Raw genomic sequence first — 18,135 nt, forward strand, 5'->3', positions numbered from 1 at the left:
ATAGCTCTCATTTAACTGAATGCTTATTACCAACTGCCAGACTCAGTACTAAGTGCTTTACATGTAGTATCTAATTTGTTTCCTACAGCAATTCTAAGAGGTTGATACTACTGATTTTCCCGTTTAAACAGGATGAAATAGAGGTTCAGAAAGATTAAGACATTTGACTCTTAAACTTATACAGCTGATTATTGCTGGAGCCATAATTTAAGCTAATTATGGTTCCAATGCCCATTTCTTAATTACAAAGTTGTATGGTCAGCATATTTCAATCTCCTGTCAGTAAAGCTGAAAAGGAATATTTGAAATTTTCGAGGTTTATTGCACATTAGCCCAATTCAGACTAATACCAATATTAGAACATTTTATTATGAGTCAAAAAAGAATTTGTGAAAAATAAAAGATTAGTGAGTTTCAGAGTCAGAATTCAAACTTTTTCCCTTTATACATCAGATAAAAGACACCCATGAAAGGGTGGCATGGCAGAGGTTAGCGGTACAGCCAGAATGGTTCTGCTTCCTGGCTGAGCCAGCCTGGGATCCCTGCCTATCCCCCACCCCACCTACCTGGGAGACCCTTGATTAATATGGGGGCTTAGTGCGATCCCGACCCCACCACAATCAGTTGTGTAAACTTGGGCATGAGATATCACCTCTCTGTACCTCATTTACTTTGTCTGTTAGACAGGGACAGTAAAAATACCTACCTTTCAGGTAGTTAATTCAGCCAAGTAAAGCACTTTAGCACATGCCTAATACATGGTGGATACCGTATAAATGGTAGCCATTAAGATAATGATGATGATGAATGTTGACTACTACAACACTTTCTCTAGTCCCATTAGGTTTAAGTCAAAACAGAAATTTAGCACTTAATTGGAACAAACTGACCCCAAATATTAGTTGAGAACAAGTTAGTTCCAGATTATCTGGTGAGAATCCAAATATAACTTGAGATCATTAAAAAGCTTCTGGGGGCGGGCCATGGTGGCTCAGCAGGCAAGAATGCTCGCCTGCCATGCCAGAGGACCCGGGTTCGATTCTTGGTGCCTGCCCATGTTGAAAAAAAAAATGCTTCTGGAATAACAGTATAAATGAATATATAATGAGTCCACTGAGTAGGAAAAGGCAGTAGCAATGTTAAGAATAACAGTTCAAAGTATAGCATGTTAGAGAATCACGGAATGAAAAGTATTACAGAACTGCACAGAAGTCAATCAGTTTGAAAAAAGTCTGAAGTTAGTTCTGTTTCCAATCTCCAGCTTTAAAAAAATAAAGAAGACAAGGGCAGTTATGATGGTGTCTCAGTGGCAGAATTCTCGCATGCCATGCCAGAGACCTGGGTTCGATTCCCTGTGCCTGCCCATTCAAAAAAAAAAAAAAAAAAAGGTAAGAAAAAATAAGAAGACAAGACAGAGCACTCAGGTGGTAAAAACAATGTGCTTTAAATTTCATTGTTTAAACATTTTCTCTGAAAAAAAAATTACCTTAAGTCATTTAGGTCACATGAAAGTTCTGTTTTCCTTTCCTATTTCTGTTTTGACTACTGATATAAAAAAGAGTTCAGTTCATCATCTGTTTGCATACTTACCTAACTGGACATCGGTTGTGAATCGTAGTCTGTGGATCATGCTGACTTTGAATGACTTGTAATGGTGGCTGCTAAGCATATCCTGTACTGTAGCTATGTCAATTTGTGAATCCTCCTCAAAAGCCCCGTCTGCCCTTGAACCTGGGGAGGAAAAAGCACTTTAACACAAAAGATACATGATGCTTGGCAAAAGGTGTCTGCTTAAAATGCTTTGGGATAAATTAAAATAACATGGGCTACTTAATTTGGAGAAGAAAGGCTGAGTGATGACTTAATAATGCCATTCCAGTAAATAGAGAATGCTAACATATTAATCATTCAACAATTAATTCCACAAACACTGCCTACTCTATGGCAGGCCCCTGGCTGGGCAGTAGGGATACAAAAAGATGGAAAAATGTCTGCTTGCCAGAAGCTCTCAGTCTTCACAAGAATAAGTCAAGATCGCAAGAAAATAAGCGGTCACACTTCTCTTCTAACAATTATTTTTCAGCCATAAAAGTAATATATGCTTTGTGGAGAATTCCTGGCCTTTCCAAGACCTTCAAACTGTCTGCTTACAAGCTTCCCATCCTGTGCCCCACAGTCTCCACTTTGGTTCAAGTATAAGCCTGCTTGTGCTTAGATGTCTATTACAGTCCCCTCATTGGCCTTCCAGCTGCCAGCCACCCTTCTCAATTCATCTTTGAACATGCATTCACTCACTAGTCAAATGTTTAGTGAGAGTCTTGTGCATGCTAAGTACTCTGACATGATACTGGGGACAAACAGGACAGGTACTCAAAAATCTTTCCTGGTTCCGTACAAACTCCTTTAACTCATTCTGTGATCTATGGCAAGTGTTTTACCTTTCTGAACTCTGTTTTATGCCATCCACAGGATGTCAAAATGTGAAGACTCTAATACATAACAGGTTCAATAAACATCAGCCATGATTACTTTTGTTCTACTGTCACAGAGGATCACATTCAGCTTTACAGTGGAATTGTGTAATGGTTGCTCTGTACTACTTTGGAGGCTTTGTGAGGGTCAGTAAAGTTTCTTATTCATCTCTATAATCTTTTCCTGTAAACACTACCAAGTTTGCCAGTGGCATGCTCTCACTAGATTTTACTAAAAAAGAACAGATAACATGCATGAGTGCTTACTATGTGCCAGGTATGGTACATTATTGCCTTTAGGCCTATGACAACCCCACAAGTCCTATACTTTTCTATATTATACAGATGAGTAATATGAAGTTTTATTACTCATAAATAAGTATGAGTAATAAATACTTAATAAATAAATAATAAATACTCTCTGGGAGACTAAGTTATATGCTAAGATCACATTAGGTGAAGTTAAAATATCACTTGGCCCCTTGCATTTGAAATGTGGTCTTCTGAAGGTCCATTAGTTGGTGGGAGGGAAGAGGTTGGGGGGCAGTGTGGGCCTGGTCAACCAGAAAAAAAGCACCTATATAGCCATGACACCAGAACAGGGTTGACCACCCTTGTGTTGAGCAATGAGAAACAATTCCACAGGAAAGCCTACAGAGAGCTCCTTGACACAGAGTTGGAGGCATGGAAAACTCTACATTTGGGTGTAAAATTGGAAAATTCTGTTATGGCACTGGTAGTCTGGCAATCTTACTCTTTCCCATACTTATTGCTTACAGTGCAAAATTTTAAGATGAAGTTGGCTTCTGATGCTTTCACATGTAGCTCATTTATTAGGAATTCTGTATTCTATTTCTAGATACTATATTCCCAACTTGGAACATTCTAGCACCAACAATAATGCTTTTCCTTCCATACGGAAGCAGCCTCATCTTAATGGAGCATTCACTGGATGCTTCCAACAGAATTACATCATAGAGTGTTTTGTCATGTTGCTTTTCTGACCAGGTCCTCCTTCTCTCCATCTCACTCCCTCCTGGCCTTATCCTTATTCTTTATGACCTCAGCTCAAGTGACACCCCAGAGAAACTTTCCCTGATCCTATATTCCTGAATCTAGCTTGGACCCTTCTGTTGTCTCCTCTCACTACATCCTGCATATTTACTTCAGAACACTCATCACAATTATTAATTATCTGTCTCTTCTACTAACTATAAACCCCAGGATAGCAGGGATAGAGCAGGAGGCCAATAACAATTTACTGGGTGGATATCAGGTTTAAAGCCCACAGGAAGGTGAGGATCAGAAAGGCTAAGTAACTTAACCAACGGCATTCTGCCAGTATGTTGCAGAGTTGTATTCAATGCCTGCAAAGGCCACTGGGTTAACCAACCTAGTTTCCTTTCCATGAACACCTGTGAATTCTGACAGAGCTGCTGTGATCATAATCACCACTGTTTACTGGGTAATGTTCACATTCCAAAACAAGAGGCTGGCTAGGATTTAAGTTTAGAATAATCATTCACTTTTCCTAATCTACATTTTTACCAAAACACTATTGTCAAACTGGGTATATTTCTATTTTAGAACACTTAAACATAAGAATTTTGGTAAAATGTTGTTCTAGTTTGCTAGCTGTTGGAATGCAATATACCAGAAACGGAATGGCTTTTAAAAAGGGTAAATTAATAACTGGCAAGTTTACAGTTTTAAGGCTGAGATAATGTCCCAATTATGTCCAGAGGGTCTATGGAAATGTCTAATCAAAGGTATCCAGGGAAAGATATCTTGGTTTAAGAAGGCCGATGAAGTTCAGGGTCTTTCTCTCATTGGAGAAGGCGCATGGTTAGCAAAGTAACGGTTTCTCTCTCTGCTGGAAGGGCACATGGTGAGCAAGGCGTCATCTGCTGGCTTTCTCTCCTGGAGAAAAGCTTCTCCTGAAGCTCCCTGGGAGGTGTTTTCCTTCTTCATCTCCAAAGGTCGCTGGCTTGTGGGCTCTCGTGGCTATGTCATTCTTCTCTGGCTCTCTCTGAATCGCTCTCATTCTTCAAAATGTTTCCTCTTTTATAGGACTTCAGAAACTTCTCAAGACCCACCCAAATGGGTGGAGACATGTCATCATCTAATTCAGCTTAACAACCACTCTTGATTAAATTACATCTCCAAGGAGATGATCTGATTATGGTTTCAAACACAGAGTATTGAATAGGGATTATTCTACCTTTATGAAATGGGATTTTGATTAAAACATGGCTTTTCCAGGGTCCATATATCCTTTCAAACCAGCACATTCCACCCTCTGGACCCTAAAAAAGACATGTTTTTCCCATATACAAAATACATTAATTTCATAACAATATCAAAAATCCTTAAACCATTTCAGTAGCAATACAAGTGAAATACAAAGTTAGAAACAGTAGAAACTCCTATCAAAGTTAGTTACAGGCACAGTTGTTCTAAGGCAAGGTTCTACACTGACTCTGGACCTATAAAAACTCAAAACAAATTATTTGTTGCCACCATACAAAGGAGGAATATTCATGGGATACATATACACATTTCTATAGGGAGGAAGGAACTCAAGGGTCACCAGACCCATAGTTTCAAAAACCTGCAGGGCAAAGTCCATTAGATTTCAAAGTCTGAGAGTCATTTACCCTTGGGGCTTTAGACAGCGGTAGTCCCACCCTTTCCAAGGGTCTATGCAGAGGCCTGCCTCTCTCCAAATGCAAACTTGGGGGACACTGGTGAGACTACCTTTTTCTCGGCTCCACTCTCTCCAAGCATAGGGGCTGCACCCGGGCTCTCTGCCATCTCCGGGGCACACGCTCAACCCCTCCATGTGATGGCAGCCAGGCTCTCCCCAAACCCCAAGGAATGTGCTCCACCCTCTCCAAGGCCTGAGGCAGCGGCAGCATGACTCTTCCACTGCAATGAAGTAGAAGGCCCATCCTCTGCCTTTGGGGCAAACTCACCCTCTTCATGGTCTTGAATGGGTCTGTTCTCCTGACCAGAGCCTTCTTGACTTCAGGCCTCAACCTCCATGGTTTTGCCTCTGAAGTTATTTTTCCTCCAATGTGTTCCTTCTCTGAATCCCCCAGTATAGACTGGTAGCAGCTCTGTTTATACAGGTTCCAAAGCACTCTCGTCAGTTTTCTATGCAGTAGTGTTGGATCATGCCCATCAGACATAAGGAATATCCACAAATCCTCCTGGATAACTCCATGTCCAATCCTGGCTTTCTCTGGAATGGCTGACTGGTTTCACATTTGGCCAAGACCTCATGTGGGGCACTATACTCGGGGGTCTCCCTTTCTGGAGGCCCAGAATTTTCCAGAACTTCAATTTCTGGTTTCTTTGTACCTTAGAGTTCAGTTTTCAGCTTATCTCTTTCTTGTCGCATTTCACTATAAGCTGCTACAAGAAACCAGGCTGTACTTTCGACATTTAATTTGGAGATCTCTTCTGATAAATATCCAAGTTCATGGCTTTTAAAATCTGCCTTCCAGCCAAAGCCACTAGTCAATTTTGCCAGATTATCTGCCATTTTAAAACAAGGCTCACCTTTCTTCCAGTCTGTAATGACACACATCTCATTTCTGTCTAGAACCTGGTCAGAAATATCTTTAGAGTCCACATTTCTACCAAGATTCTTTTCAAAACATTCTAGGCCTTCTCTATCAAGTTCCTCACAACTCCTCCAGATTCTTCCCCTTATCCATTTAAAAAGCTGTTCCAACATGTTTAGTATTTGCAAACCGCAGCAGCACCCCACTCTCCAGTGTCAAAATCTGTTCTCATTTGCTAGCTGCTAGAATGCAATATACCAGAAACAGAACGGCTTTTAAAAAGGGTAAATTAATAAGTGGCAAGTTTACAGTTCTGAGGCGGAGATAATGTCCCAATTACAACAAGTCTATAGAAATGTCCAATCAAAGGTATCCATGGAAAGATATCTCGGTTCAAGAAGACCAGTGAAGTTCAGGGTCTTTCTGTCATCTGAGAAGGCACACCGTGAACACAGTCAGTTACTCTCTTGGCTGGAAGGGAACGAGGCGAGCAAGGCATCATCTGCTAGGTTTCTCTACTGGCTTCCTGTTTCATGAAGCTCCCCAGGAGGCATTTTCCTTCTTCATCCCCAAAGGTCGCTGGCTTGTGGGCTCTGGTAACTATGTCATTCTTCTCTGGCTCTCTCTGAATCGCTCTCATTCTCCAAAATGTTTCCTCTTTTATAGGACTTCAGAAACTTCTCAAGACCCACCCAAATGGGTGGAGATATGTCATCATCTAATCCAGCTTAACAACCACTCTTGATTAAATCACACCTCCAGGGAGATGATCTGATTATGGTTTCAAACACACAGTATTGAATAGGGATTATTCTACCTTTATGAAATGGGATTTTGATTAAAACATGGCTTTTCTAGGGTCCATACATCCTTTCAAACCAGCACAAATATTAAACTCCTTTAATGTTTTAAAGATCATTTAAAGCTACATATTATGAGAAAATGCCACTAGATATAACTTACTTCTGAGCAAGAACTTTCTTTACTAATCAGTAGTTTCTAAATATTGCAGGTATTTGATTTGGAAAGAGGTAACAGCTCATGCTAAAATGCCAATTACTATAAAAACACATACATACTTAAGATTTTTACATTTTATGATGTTGGATTAATACCAATTTAAAAATTACTATAACATGACATATAATTTTTTACAGAGCAATTTCAATGCCAGCTGCTAATAAAGCATCTTTGCTGTAAATGATAATTCAGATGCTTTTAGATAAAGTGGTACATAAATATGGCTGGAAATTGATTTAACTTCTCACAGAAGCTACTGAAGAATGACATATTTTGTTTAATACACCAGCTAATGTAGTCCTAAAAGCTCAAACAAGTGCCAGTTTTCACTCTTAAATTTGCTATGGGAGATTAATGAAAACTTTATATTTCGCTGAAATGTTAATAATGGGCAGATGAGATGATAGGATTTTAGTAGAGGTCTTAAAGCTATGGAATAACCAGGAAGGCTTGTCAACTTCCTTACATTAATTTTGCTCAAGACTCATATAGCTGGGGCTGGCTCAACACACTAATGCTTCTTATACTGACCTTCTACTCTCTGACAGTGTAAATTCACATCCCATTTGAGAATTTAAGTTCCCACTGATACTTGGGTGAGTTCTGAGTTCTATCCTAGCTGACAAGAGGTGTGTTTACTTATGTTCAGAAGAAACGGCCCCTGGGGGAGCAGAGAAGGATCAGTCTGGAAGTTGTCTCCAATACATGCTGCTCACTCTAAAGAAGGTATCTATCGAATAGGAACAACTTCTGGTCTTGAAATTCTAGGGCCATTTCTCAGAATAGGCCCAGGAGTGTTGTGGCTTGGTGGGAGAATGTCTATGTGTACAGATTAGTCATCTGTACAACGTGCAATCACTTCTCTCCTTATGCTAGTACTATGCTAGACTGGGGAAGGGGGGAGGCCTTGGTGAGGATAAGGTAGGTTTCATGATCTTAAGGAGCTTACAAACTAGTTATTGAACACAAACAAAACTGTACAAGAGAGAAAGAAGTACCTAATAAATGGTGCATACAACACACATTTACATCTAAAGACAAACATTTGAAGCAAAGCATTACACCAAAAGTATGTTTTTGAATCAGAAAATTTCTATGTAGCTTTGTATGCACAGCATTCCTCTTTGTTTTCTTTTGGAAGGGGTAAACCCAAGCATACATGAAAGATGCCTACAATTGTAGCATTTGCATATTAAAATTATTACTGTACTATCAACTTCACATTAAAAAAACCCACTCTGTTCAAGAAAAAAAGATTTTTATCTACTCAAAATTAAAAAAAGAGAACCATAATGTTTTAAAAATAAACTTACTAAAAAGCCAACAATAAAAGCAAACCTGGGCAGGCCACGGTGGCTTAGCAGGCAGAGTTCTCGCCTGCCATGCTGGAGACCCGGGTTCGATTTCCAGTGCCTGTCCATGCAAAAAAAAAATAATAAAATAAAAATATAAAGCAAACCCATTCCCCAAACTGTTCATTTAATTGAAATATAACCCTTTGATATTTTATTAAACTAGGAATTAAAAGGGTCATAAGTGATTAAAAGAAACAAAAGCCACACTGGTTCAGCTACCTGCATTCTGAACTGAGTCTCCTTGTGAATGACAATATAAACTGCAATGGTGCCTTCAAAGACTTCACAATGTATTTTGTCCAAGTAGAGAGAGATAATGTCTCTATGGCCATGGATTACCATAACATATTGTGTCAAATTCTCAAGCTGCAATAACTCAAAGATGTTTTATGACAGACCAAATTTTGGGGTTGGACCTGCCAATGACTTGAGTACCAGAGTTCAAATGGACTGACAAGGCTCTGGAAGAATGGCAGCGTGCACTTACAATGTGGATGTTGGAGGACAAGCAGACAATCCCAAAGAAGAGGAGGTTAACTGGCTAGAGTAAGAAATCAGGAGGGAGGGAATGAAGAATGAGAACTGGCATCTTCAGTGAAGAATGGTAAAACCAGGTCATGAGGCAGGGATAGATGGCGGTGTAGTGAGGTCTGGAATTTAATTGGTCCTTCAGGGGTAGCTAGTACATAGCTAAGAAGTGTATGGAACAACTGTTGGGGGAACTTCAGTAACTGAACACACGTCATACACCAGTTTAGAACAGGTGGAAAGGCTGAGATCCCACACAGAACTGTGTCTTCCAAGCCACAGAGGCTGGCATCCCTCCCCCATGGGCATGGCAGGCTAGTTCCCTGAGAGAAAAAAAACAGACTCTACTAGGAGCAAGGAAGGTTGCTCAACCAAGCTCCACCTGCGGAATTAACAAATTCAGACTGCTGAAAACAGGCCCAAAGCACAGATAAACCTGGAGTAAGCACCAAAGGAACCAGGAGTTTGCATGCAGGCAGAGAGAGAGTGGAGCTGACGGAAAACAACAACAACAAAAAGAGGCTTTAGAGTCAGACAATACAACATGCTGGAAAAGGGCTAGGCCCCAATAAAAGGGGGCACATAGAGCTTAGGGGAACATTAAGTGGTGTACCAATTCTGGCTCTTGACTGGCAGACCTGGGGAGCTGGGGTCAGGCTCTGAAAGGCTTTTTTTCTCACTTCTTAAAGGCCATTAGATAGAACTGCAGGCATTCTCAGGCCTCAGCACTGTCCCAGGCAAGGGCAGAATTAAGGGGTATCTGAGAGACAAAGTAACTAGTCAGGTGAATGGGGATAATACCCTAAAGGGCACATCTTTTGGTAGTTTCTACTGGCAATAAGGGAAGGTAGCTCAGCCAAGCTCCAACTGTGATTTAAATTCCTGTAGAGAGGCGGCAAGGCTGACAGAAAAAAAAAAAAAAAAAAAAAAAAAGTGAAATAGAATAAAGATGAAGGATTTCAGGGTTGGCTGAGTTCAGAGCACTGGAACTTTGGTGGCTGGGGACTGACTTGAAAAGGTATTTCTTTTATTATTTTCTTGTATTTTATTTTAAACTATTCCAAGTAGCTCATTATAGAAAGTCCCATGCATTATCAATTGCCAGTGAGACATAGGCAAGGGCTGAGTTAAGATAGGTCTGAGAGACACAATAATGAATCAAAAGGTAATTCCCTAAAGTTGTGTCTTCCCCCAAGAAAAGGGGTGCAAGGCCCACCTCAAGTGGTGGCCCTTCCTTAAGGAAATCAGGCCCCAGGGTCTGGAAAACAGAAGCAACCTAAGCTGGGCTTCTATCTCAGTCACTGTTTCAAGTCCACCCCCGACAGGAAGAGGCTGCTGAGAATTAAAGGCACCTCATCACTTTATGCTGGTGGGAAGCTGTAGGATCACAAGCACCACCTGTTGGGCAGGAAAAGAAAAGCACAGAATCTAGAGACTTCATAGGGAGGTCTGACAACCTGCTGGATCTCAACTTCAGGGAAACCTGACAGAGAATATACCTTCCTCCTGAGATGTGGGCCTGTGTGGTCTGGGGAAATCTGATTGAAGTTGATCAGATCAGGGGGACCCTTCTTAAAAAAAAGGTTCCATATAGGCAGGGTAAGAACTAGAAAAACAGCTGAAAAATTCTCATCAGTTAAACAAAAGCTATGCTAGAGGTCTAGAGTAAGCTGAACTGAATGCCAAAGAACAGACAGAATCTGTTGAATGCCAGACAGAATCTTGCTGAATGCCAATCAACAAGAAAACTCTAGATAAAAGAATGAAAACGATGCCAGCAAAAAATTTTAAGTCATGCTAGGAAAACAGAAGATAAGGCCCAGTCAAAGGAACAAACCAACATTTCAAATGAGATCCAGGAGTTGAAATAACTAATTAAGGATGTTCAAACAGACATGCAAAATCACATCAAAAATCAAATCAATGAATTGAGACGATATGACAAAAGAGATGAAGGCTATAAAAAAGACATTGGGCAAACATAAAGGACAACTCAAAAGTATGAAAAAACAAATGGCTGAACTTATAGGAATGAAAGGTACAACAGAAGAGATGGAAAAAATGGAGAACTACAGTAGCAGATTTGAAGAGGCAGAAGAAAGGATTAGTGAATTTGAAGACAGGACATCTGAAATTCTACACACAAAAGAACAGATAGGGGAATGAATGGGAAAATATAAGCAAGGTCTCAGGGAACTGAATGACAACATGAAACACATGTTGCCTTTTCCCAGAAGGAAAAGAGAAGGGAAAAGGGGCAGAAAGACTAATGGAGAAAATAATCACTGAAAAGTTCCCATCTCTTATGAAAGACGTAAAATTACAGATCCAAGAAGCTCAGCATAACCCAAATAGACTAGATTCAAACAGATCTACTCTAAGACACTTACTAAACAGATTGTCAAATGTCAAAGATAAAGAGAGAATTTTGAAAACAGGAGAAAAGCAATTCATCACATACAAAGGAAGCCTGATAAGACTATATACAGATTTCTCAGCAGAAACCATGGATGCAAGAAGGCAGTGGTATGATATATTTAAGATATATATTCTGAAAGAGAAAAACTGTCAACCAAGAATTCTATACCCAGCAAAATTATCCTTCAAAAAATGAGGGGGCATTAGCCACTGAGAGAGATTGTGACTAAGAGACTGACTCTACAAGAAATACGATAAGGAGCACTACAGGCAGATAGGAAAGGACAGGAGAGAGAAGTTTGGAGAAGATTGTAGAAATGAAGACTATTAGTAAAGGTAAAAAGAAAAAAAAATAAGATATGACATATAAAATCCAAAAGACAAAATGGTAGAAGAAAGTACTGCCTTTACAGTAATAACATTAAATGCTAATGGATTAAACTCCCCATCAAAAAAACACAGATTGGCATAATGGATTAAAAAAAATAGGACCCATCTATATGCTTTCTATAAGAGACTCACTTTAGATCCAAGGACCATAACAGATTGGAAGGGAAAGGTTGGAAAAAGATATTTCATAAAAACAACAAGCAGAAAAAAGCAGGAGGTAGCTATACTAATATCCAACAAATTAAGATTTCAAATGTAAAACAACTAAAAGACACAAAGAAGGACACTATATTAATAAAAGGAACAATTCACCAAGAAGACATAATAGTCATAAATATTTATGCATTGAGCCAGAGTGCCCCAAAATACATGGGGCAAACAGCGACAGGTACTGAACAGAGAAGTAGACACCTCTACAGTAGTAGTTGTAGACTTCAATATATCACTCTCATCAATGGATAGAAGATCTAGACAGAGGCTCAATAAGGAAACAGAGATTTTAAATAATACAATGAATGAACCAGACTTAAAAGATATTTACAGAATATTATACCCCACAACAGCAGGTTATACATTTTTCACAAGTGCTCATGGATCATTCTCAAGGATAGACCATATGCTGGGTCACAAAGTAAGTTTCAATAAATTTTAAAAGACTGAAATTATATAAAGCATAATAAAATGAAGCTGGAAATAAATAACAGACAGAGGGCTGGAAAATTCACAAATATAGGGAGGCTAAACAAAACATTCTTAAACAATCAGTGGATCAAGGCAGAAATTACAAGAGAAATCAATAAAGATCTTAAGGCAAATGAAAATGAAACACAACATATCAGAAATAAATAAAGGAGGTAATGAGAGGCAACTATGAGCAATTATATGCTAATAAACTAGACCACATAGATGAAAAGGACAACTTCCTAGAAAAGCATGAACAATTAACACTGACTTGAGAAGACACAGCCGACCTCAACAAACCAATCACAAGAAACTCAATCAGTCAAGAAGCTCCCAAAAACAGAAGTCCAGGACCAGACAGAGTCACATGTGAATTCTACCAAACATTCAAGAAAGAATTAGTATCAATCCTGGTCGAACTCTTCAAAAAATTGAAGAGGAGGGAACACTACCAAACTCATTCTATGAAGTCATCACCCTAATACCAAAGCCAGACAAAAATACTATAGGAAAAGAAAATTAAACAGACCAATCTCTTTAGTGAATATAAACACAAAAATCCTCAACAAAATACTTGTAAACAGAATCTAGCAGCACATTAAAAATCAGACAACTGGAGGAACTGAGAGTGAGAGCATGAATGGACATTTGCACATACGTGTTTTTGGCAGCAGTGTTTGCGATTCACAATGGATGGAGGTGACCTAAGGGAACAACAACTGAGGGAAGGAAGGGGGAATACGGTGTATACACACAGGGACTACTGAGCAGCTACAAGAAGGAAAGAAGTTGTGAGGTTGCAATTAGGTGAATGAACCTTAAGGACACGATATGTTGAACGAAACGTCAGAAACAAAAAAAATCTTATGCCTCACTCATATGAACTAACTATAATGTACAAATTTAGAGAACTGAAATTGAGAGCATGGGTTATCAGACTGGGGCCTATTGTAAAGGGCCCTAGATTGTAAACTCTTACAGCAGCCACATAAATCATTAGCCACAAATGATTTCCAATTTCATTTCATTATTCAGGAGCTGTAACTGTTCTTTTTTTTTTTTTTTAATTTTTTTTATTAATCAAAAAAAGAAAAGAAATTAACACAACATTTAGAAATCATTCCATTCTACACATGCACTCAGTAATTCTTAGTATCATCACATAGATGTATGATCATCATTTCTTAGTACATTTGCATTGATTTAGGAAAAGAACTAGCAAAACAGCAGAAAAAGATATAGAATGTTAATATAGAGAAGAGAATTAAAATAATAATACTAATAAAATATATATATATATATATATAAAGGAAAAAAAAACAAAATCAAAAGATACAAACACACAAACAAACAAACAAAAAACCATATTTCAGGTGCAGCTTCATTCAGTGTTCCAACATAGTTACATTACACTTAGGTATTATTGTGCTGTCCATTTTTGAGTTTTTGCATCTAGTCCTGTTGCACAGTCTGTATCCCTTCAGCTCCAATTACCCATTATCTTACCCTGTTTCTAACTCCTGCTGGTCTCTGTTACCAATGATATATTCCAAGCTGATTCTCGAATGTCGGTTCACATCAGTGGGACCATACAGTATTTGTCCTTTAGTTTTGGGCTAGATTCACTCAGCATAATGTTCTCTAGGTCCATCCATGTTATTACATGCTTCATAAGTTTAGTCTGTCTTAAAGCTGCATAATATTCCATTGTAGGTATACGCCACAGTTTGTTTAGCCACTCGTCTGTTGATGGACATTTTGGCTGTTTCCATCTCTTTGCAATTGTAGATAATGCTGCTATAAACACTGGTGTGCAAATGTCCGTCTGTGTCTTTGCCTTTAAGTCCTTTCAGTAGATACCTAGCAGTGGTATTGCTGGGTCGTAATCCATTCTGCCATTCTATGTCTTTTGATTGGGAAATTCAGTCCATTAACTTTTAGTGTTATTACTGTTTGGATAATATTTTCCTCTACCATTTTGGCTTTTGTATTATATATATCATATCTGATTTTCCTTCTTTCTACACTTTACTCCATACCTCTCTCTTCTGTCTTTTCATATCTGACTCTAGTGCTCCCTTTAGTATTTCTTGCAGAGCTGGTCTCTTGGTCACAAATTCTCTCAGTGACTTTTTGTCTATAAATGTTTTAATTTCTCCTTCATTTTTGAAGGACAATTTTGCTGGATATAGGAGTCTTGGTTGGCAGTTTTTCTCTTTTAGTAATTTAAATATATCATCCCACTGTCTTCTAGCTACCATGGTTTCTGCTGAGAAATCTACATATAGTCTTATTGGGTTTCCCTTGTGTGTGACAGATTGTTTTTCTCTTGCTGCTTTCAAGATCCTCTCTTTCTCTTTGACCTCTGACATTCTAACTAGTAAGTGTCTTGGAGAATGCCTATTTGGGTCTAATCTCTTTGGGGTGCGCTGCACTTCTTGGATCTGTAATTTTAGGTCTTTCATAAGAGTTGGGAAATTTTCAGTGATAATTTCTTCCATTAGTTTTTCTCCTCCTTTTCCCTTCTCTTCTCCTTCTGGGACACCCACAACACGTATATTTGTGCGCTTCATATTGTCATTCAGTTCCCTGATCCCCTGCTCAAGTTTTTCCATTCTTTTCCCTATAGTTTCTGTTTCTTTTTGGAATTCAGATGTTCCATCCTCCAGTTCACTAATTGTAGCTTCTGTCTCTTTAGATCTACCATTGTAGGTATCCATTGTTTTTTCCATTTTTTCTTCTTTGTCCTTCACTCCCATAAGTTCTGTGATTTGTTTTTTCAGATTTCCTATTTCTTCTTTTTGTTCAGCCCATGTCTTCTTCATGTCCTCCCTCAATTTATTGATTTGGTTTTTGAAGAGTTTTTCCATTTCTGTTCGTATATTCAGCATTAGTTGTCTCAGCTCCTGTATCTCATTTGAACTATTGGTTTGTTCCTTTGACTGGGCCATATCTTCAATTTTCCGAGCGTCATCCATTATTTTCTGCTGGTGTCTGGGCATTTGATCAGATTTCCCTGGGTGTGGGACCCGGCTGGTTGAAAGGTTTTTCTGTGGAATCTCTGGGCTCTGTTTTTCTTTTCCTGCCCAGTAGGTGGCGCTCGTGGCGGTCGTTTGTCTGCGGGGCAGTTGGCCTGGGAAACCGTGCATGGAGGCGGGGGTCGCTGGCCGCGGCTTGGGGGAGTGCCGGTCCAAATTGCCCAGCTGGCCCGAGATGCCAAGCGTGACGGGAGGGCCCCGCTATCCAATGTTCCCAGTCAGACCGGGGAGCCACATGCGTGGAGGGGACCCCAGTCGCCAGCCGCCCCGGCCAGGAAAACGTGCGCCCCTCAGGTATCTCACCGCAGCAGATTCTCCCTGCCCGTTCAGCCGTTCCAGAATGGGGTACTCTGTCTTTTTGGTCTCTGTCGTGACTCCGGGAGCTGTTTCGTGTTGTTTCTGTTTCTTTAGTTGCTTTTCTGGAGGAGAAACTAAGACCCGTGCATCTTACTAAGCCGCCATCTTTTCCGGAAGTCACTGTTATTTCTTAATTCTAGGATACTGAGCTATTTGAGTATAACTTGGTTCTTCCCTGAGACTTTGGGTATTTATAAGTCACCTGAGACTCTGAGTTGGAGCACTGAAGCTATGAAAGTCAGCATGATCCTACAGCAACTGTTAAAAACACTGAAAAAGTGATCAGACTTCAACTAGCAATATGAATGAAGCTGATCTTGATAGGACTAACGTAAATCAAAATACAGAGTAAAGGATGATATGGTCCATATTTTAAAACTTCAACTTCTGCATGAGACCAAAGGGAGACAGTTTATTTGGTGCAAAATTGATATTCTGGGTAGCACATTATCTAATTTAACTTTTACGATCAATTTATTTGAACATCATAACTCATGGAATCTTGAATAGGACATGAGATCCTATTTATTTGTCCAGGTTAGTGTGATGCTGCGATATATCCCAGAGTAATCTGGGCAGAGAATAAAACAGTATTTGCAAAGTCCCCTTGGGAGACTGGAGAGAAAGGAGGAAATATTCAACTTCTTCATCTGGGGAATTCCTGATATTCTACCAGCAGTGGGGACAACCAAATCAATAGACTGAACTCTTGATCTTGGGGTTTGCCACTATGAAACTTATTCCTGTAAAGAGAAGCTAAGCCTGCTTATATATATATACCTAAGAGTCACCCCCAGAGAACCTCTTTTCTTTCTTTCTTTCTTTTTTTTTAAATGGGCAGGTACCAGGAATTGAACCTGGGTCCTCTGGCATGGCAGGCAAGCATTCTTGCCTGCTGAGCCACTGTGGCCCACCCCAGAGAACCTCTTTTGTGGCTCGGATGTGACCTCTCTCTTTCAGCCAACCTGGCAGGTGAACTCACTTCCCTCCCCCCATGTGGGTCATGACTCCCAGGGGTGTAAATCTCCCTGTCAATATGGAACATAACTCCCAGAGATGACCGGGGATCCGTCATCGTGGGATTGACCAAAAGGGGAAGACAGAAATGAGACAAAATAAAGTTTCAGTGGCTGAGAGAATTCAGAGAGGTTATCCTGAGGTTCTTCTTATGTAATATATAGATATCTCTTTTTAGTTTATGGTGTATTGGAATAGCTAGTGGGAAGTACCTGAAACTGCTGAACTGTATTCCAGTAGCCTCAAATCTTGAAGACAACTGCATAACTGTATAGCTTTTACAATGTGACTGTATGATTGGGAGAACCTTGGCTAACATTCCCTTTATGCAGGGTATGGAAAGATGAGTAAAAAAAAAAAAAGGACAAAATAATAATAATAAGGTTGGGGGTAAGGGGCAAAAAAATTAGGTAGTTTGCAATTCTAGTGGTCAATGAGAGGGAGGGGTAAGGAGTATGGGATATACATTTTTTTTCTTTTGTCTTTTTATTTCTTTTTCTAGTGTGATGCAAATGTTCTAAAAATGATCATGGTGATGAATATACACTATGTGATGATACTGTGAACCACTGATTGTATACTTTGGATGGACTGTACGGTACATGAAGATATTTCAATAAAAATATTTTAAAACAAACAAACAACAACAACAACAACAACAACAAACTAGGCTAGGGCAGGAGGGGGTAAAAGGAAGCAGAGAGAGTGAGGAGGAAGACAGGTGGCATCTAGAACCTGCAGCAGAGAAAGCAAGAGGAAGTACTATGAGGCGGACAGAAGCTGGAAAGTGGCCTCGGGGCTTAATCACATTAGAAAGAACTTAGATTATACAGTCCAGAGATGTAGATTCCAATCCTAACTCTGACATCAAGAATCAAGAGTGGGTCTAAACCTTGACCAAAATTCCACTGTTAGGAAGACACAGAACTAAGACCAGATCTATAGGCCTATGCAGTCCAAGTTCTTTTTACCACTCCTTTTCCTCCCATTCTTCCAAGTACTACTGAGGAAAGCTGTTCTTTCCATACCAGCCTGTAGCAGACTGAGTAATATACCCCAGAAAAAACCATGTTCTTAATTCATTTCTGTGGGTGTGAATTCACTGTAAATGGGACCTTCTGGAGATGTTATTTTAACCTAAGATGGGGCTAACTGAATGAGGATGGGTCTTAATCCAACTACTAGAGGTCTTAGAGAAAGAAAGCCACAGGGAAAAGCAAGAAGCTAGAAGTTATAGGAACCTGGAAGAGAAAGGAGAGGCCATCACCATGTGACAGGAAAGCCAAGGAAC

General features: G+C 39.6%; 1 protein-coding gene across 12 annotated transcripts in view; it reads right to left on the reverse strand.

Annotated features, from left to right (window-relative positions):
- The window catches only part of MAPKAP1 (MAPK associated protein 1), a 353,385-nt gene that overhangs the window by 59,271 nt on the left and 275,979 nt on the right, over positions 1-18,135 (reverse strand). For 11 of the 12 annotated variants that reach the window (XR_013169319.1, XM_077144983.1, XM_077144989.1 and 8 more), the window contains one exon: positions 1,591-1,731. Coding sequence is in view for 11 of the 12 variants with exons in the window: in XM_077144983.1 (XP_077001098.1) it covers positions 1,591-1,731 (141 nt within the window). In the remaining variant the exon portion in view is untranslated. Of the gene's footprint in view, positions 1-1,590; positions 1,732-8,398; positions 8,474-18,135 lie in introns of those variants that run through there. The other variant, XM_077144998.1, reaches the window with a different exon arrangement.

This window comes from Tamandua tetradactyla, chromosome 2 (genome assembly GCF_023851605.1).
Source record: "Tamandua tetradactyla isolate mTamTet1 chromosome 2, mTamTet1.pri, whole genome shotgun sequence".
Lineage (NCBI taxonomy): Eukaryota > Metazoa > Chordata > Mammalia > Pilosa > Myrmecophagidae > Tamandua > Tamandua tetradactyla.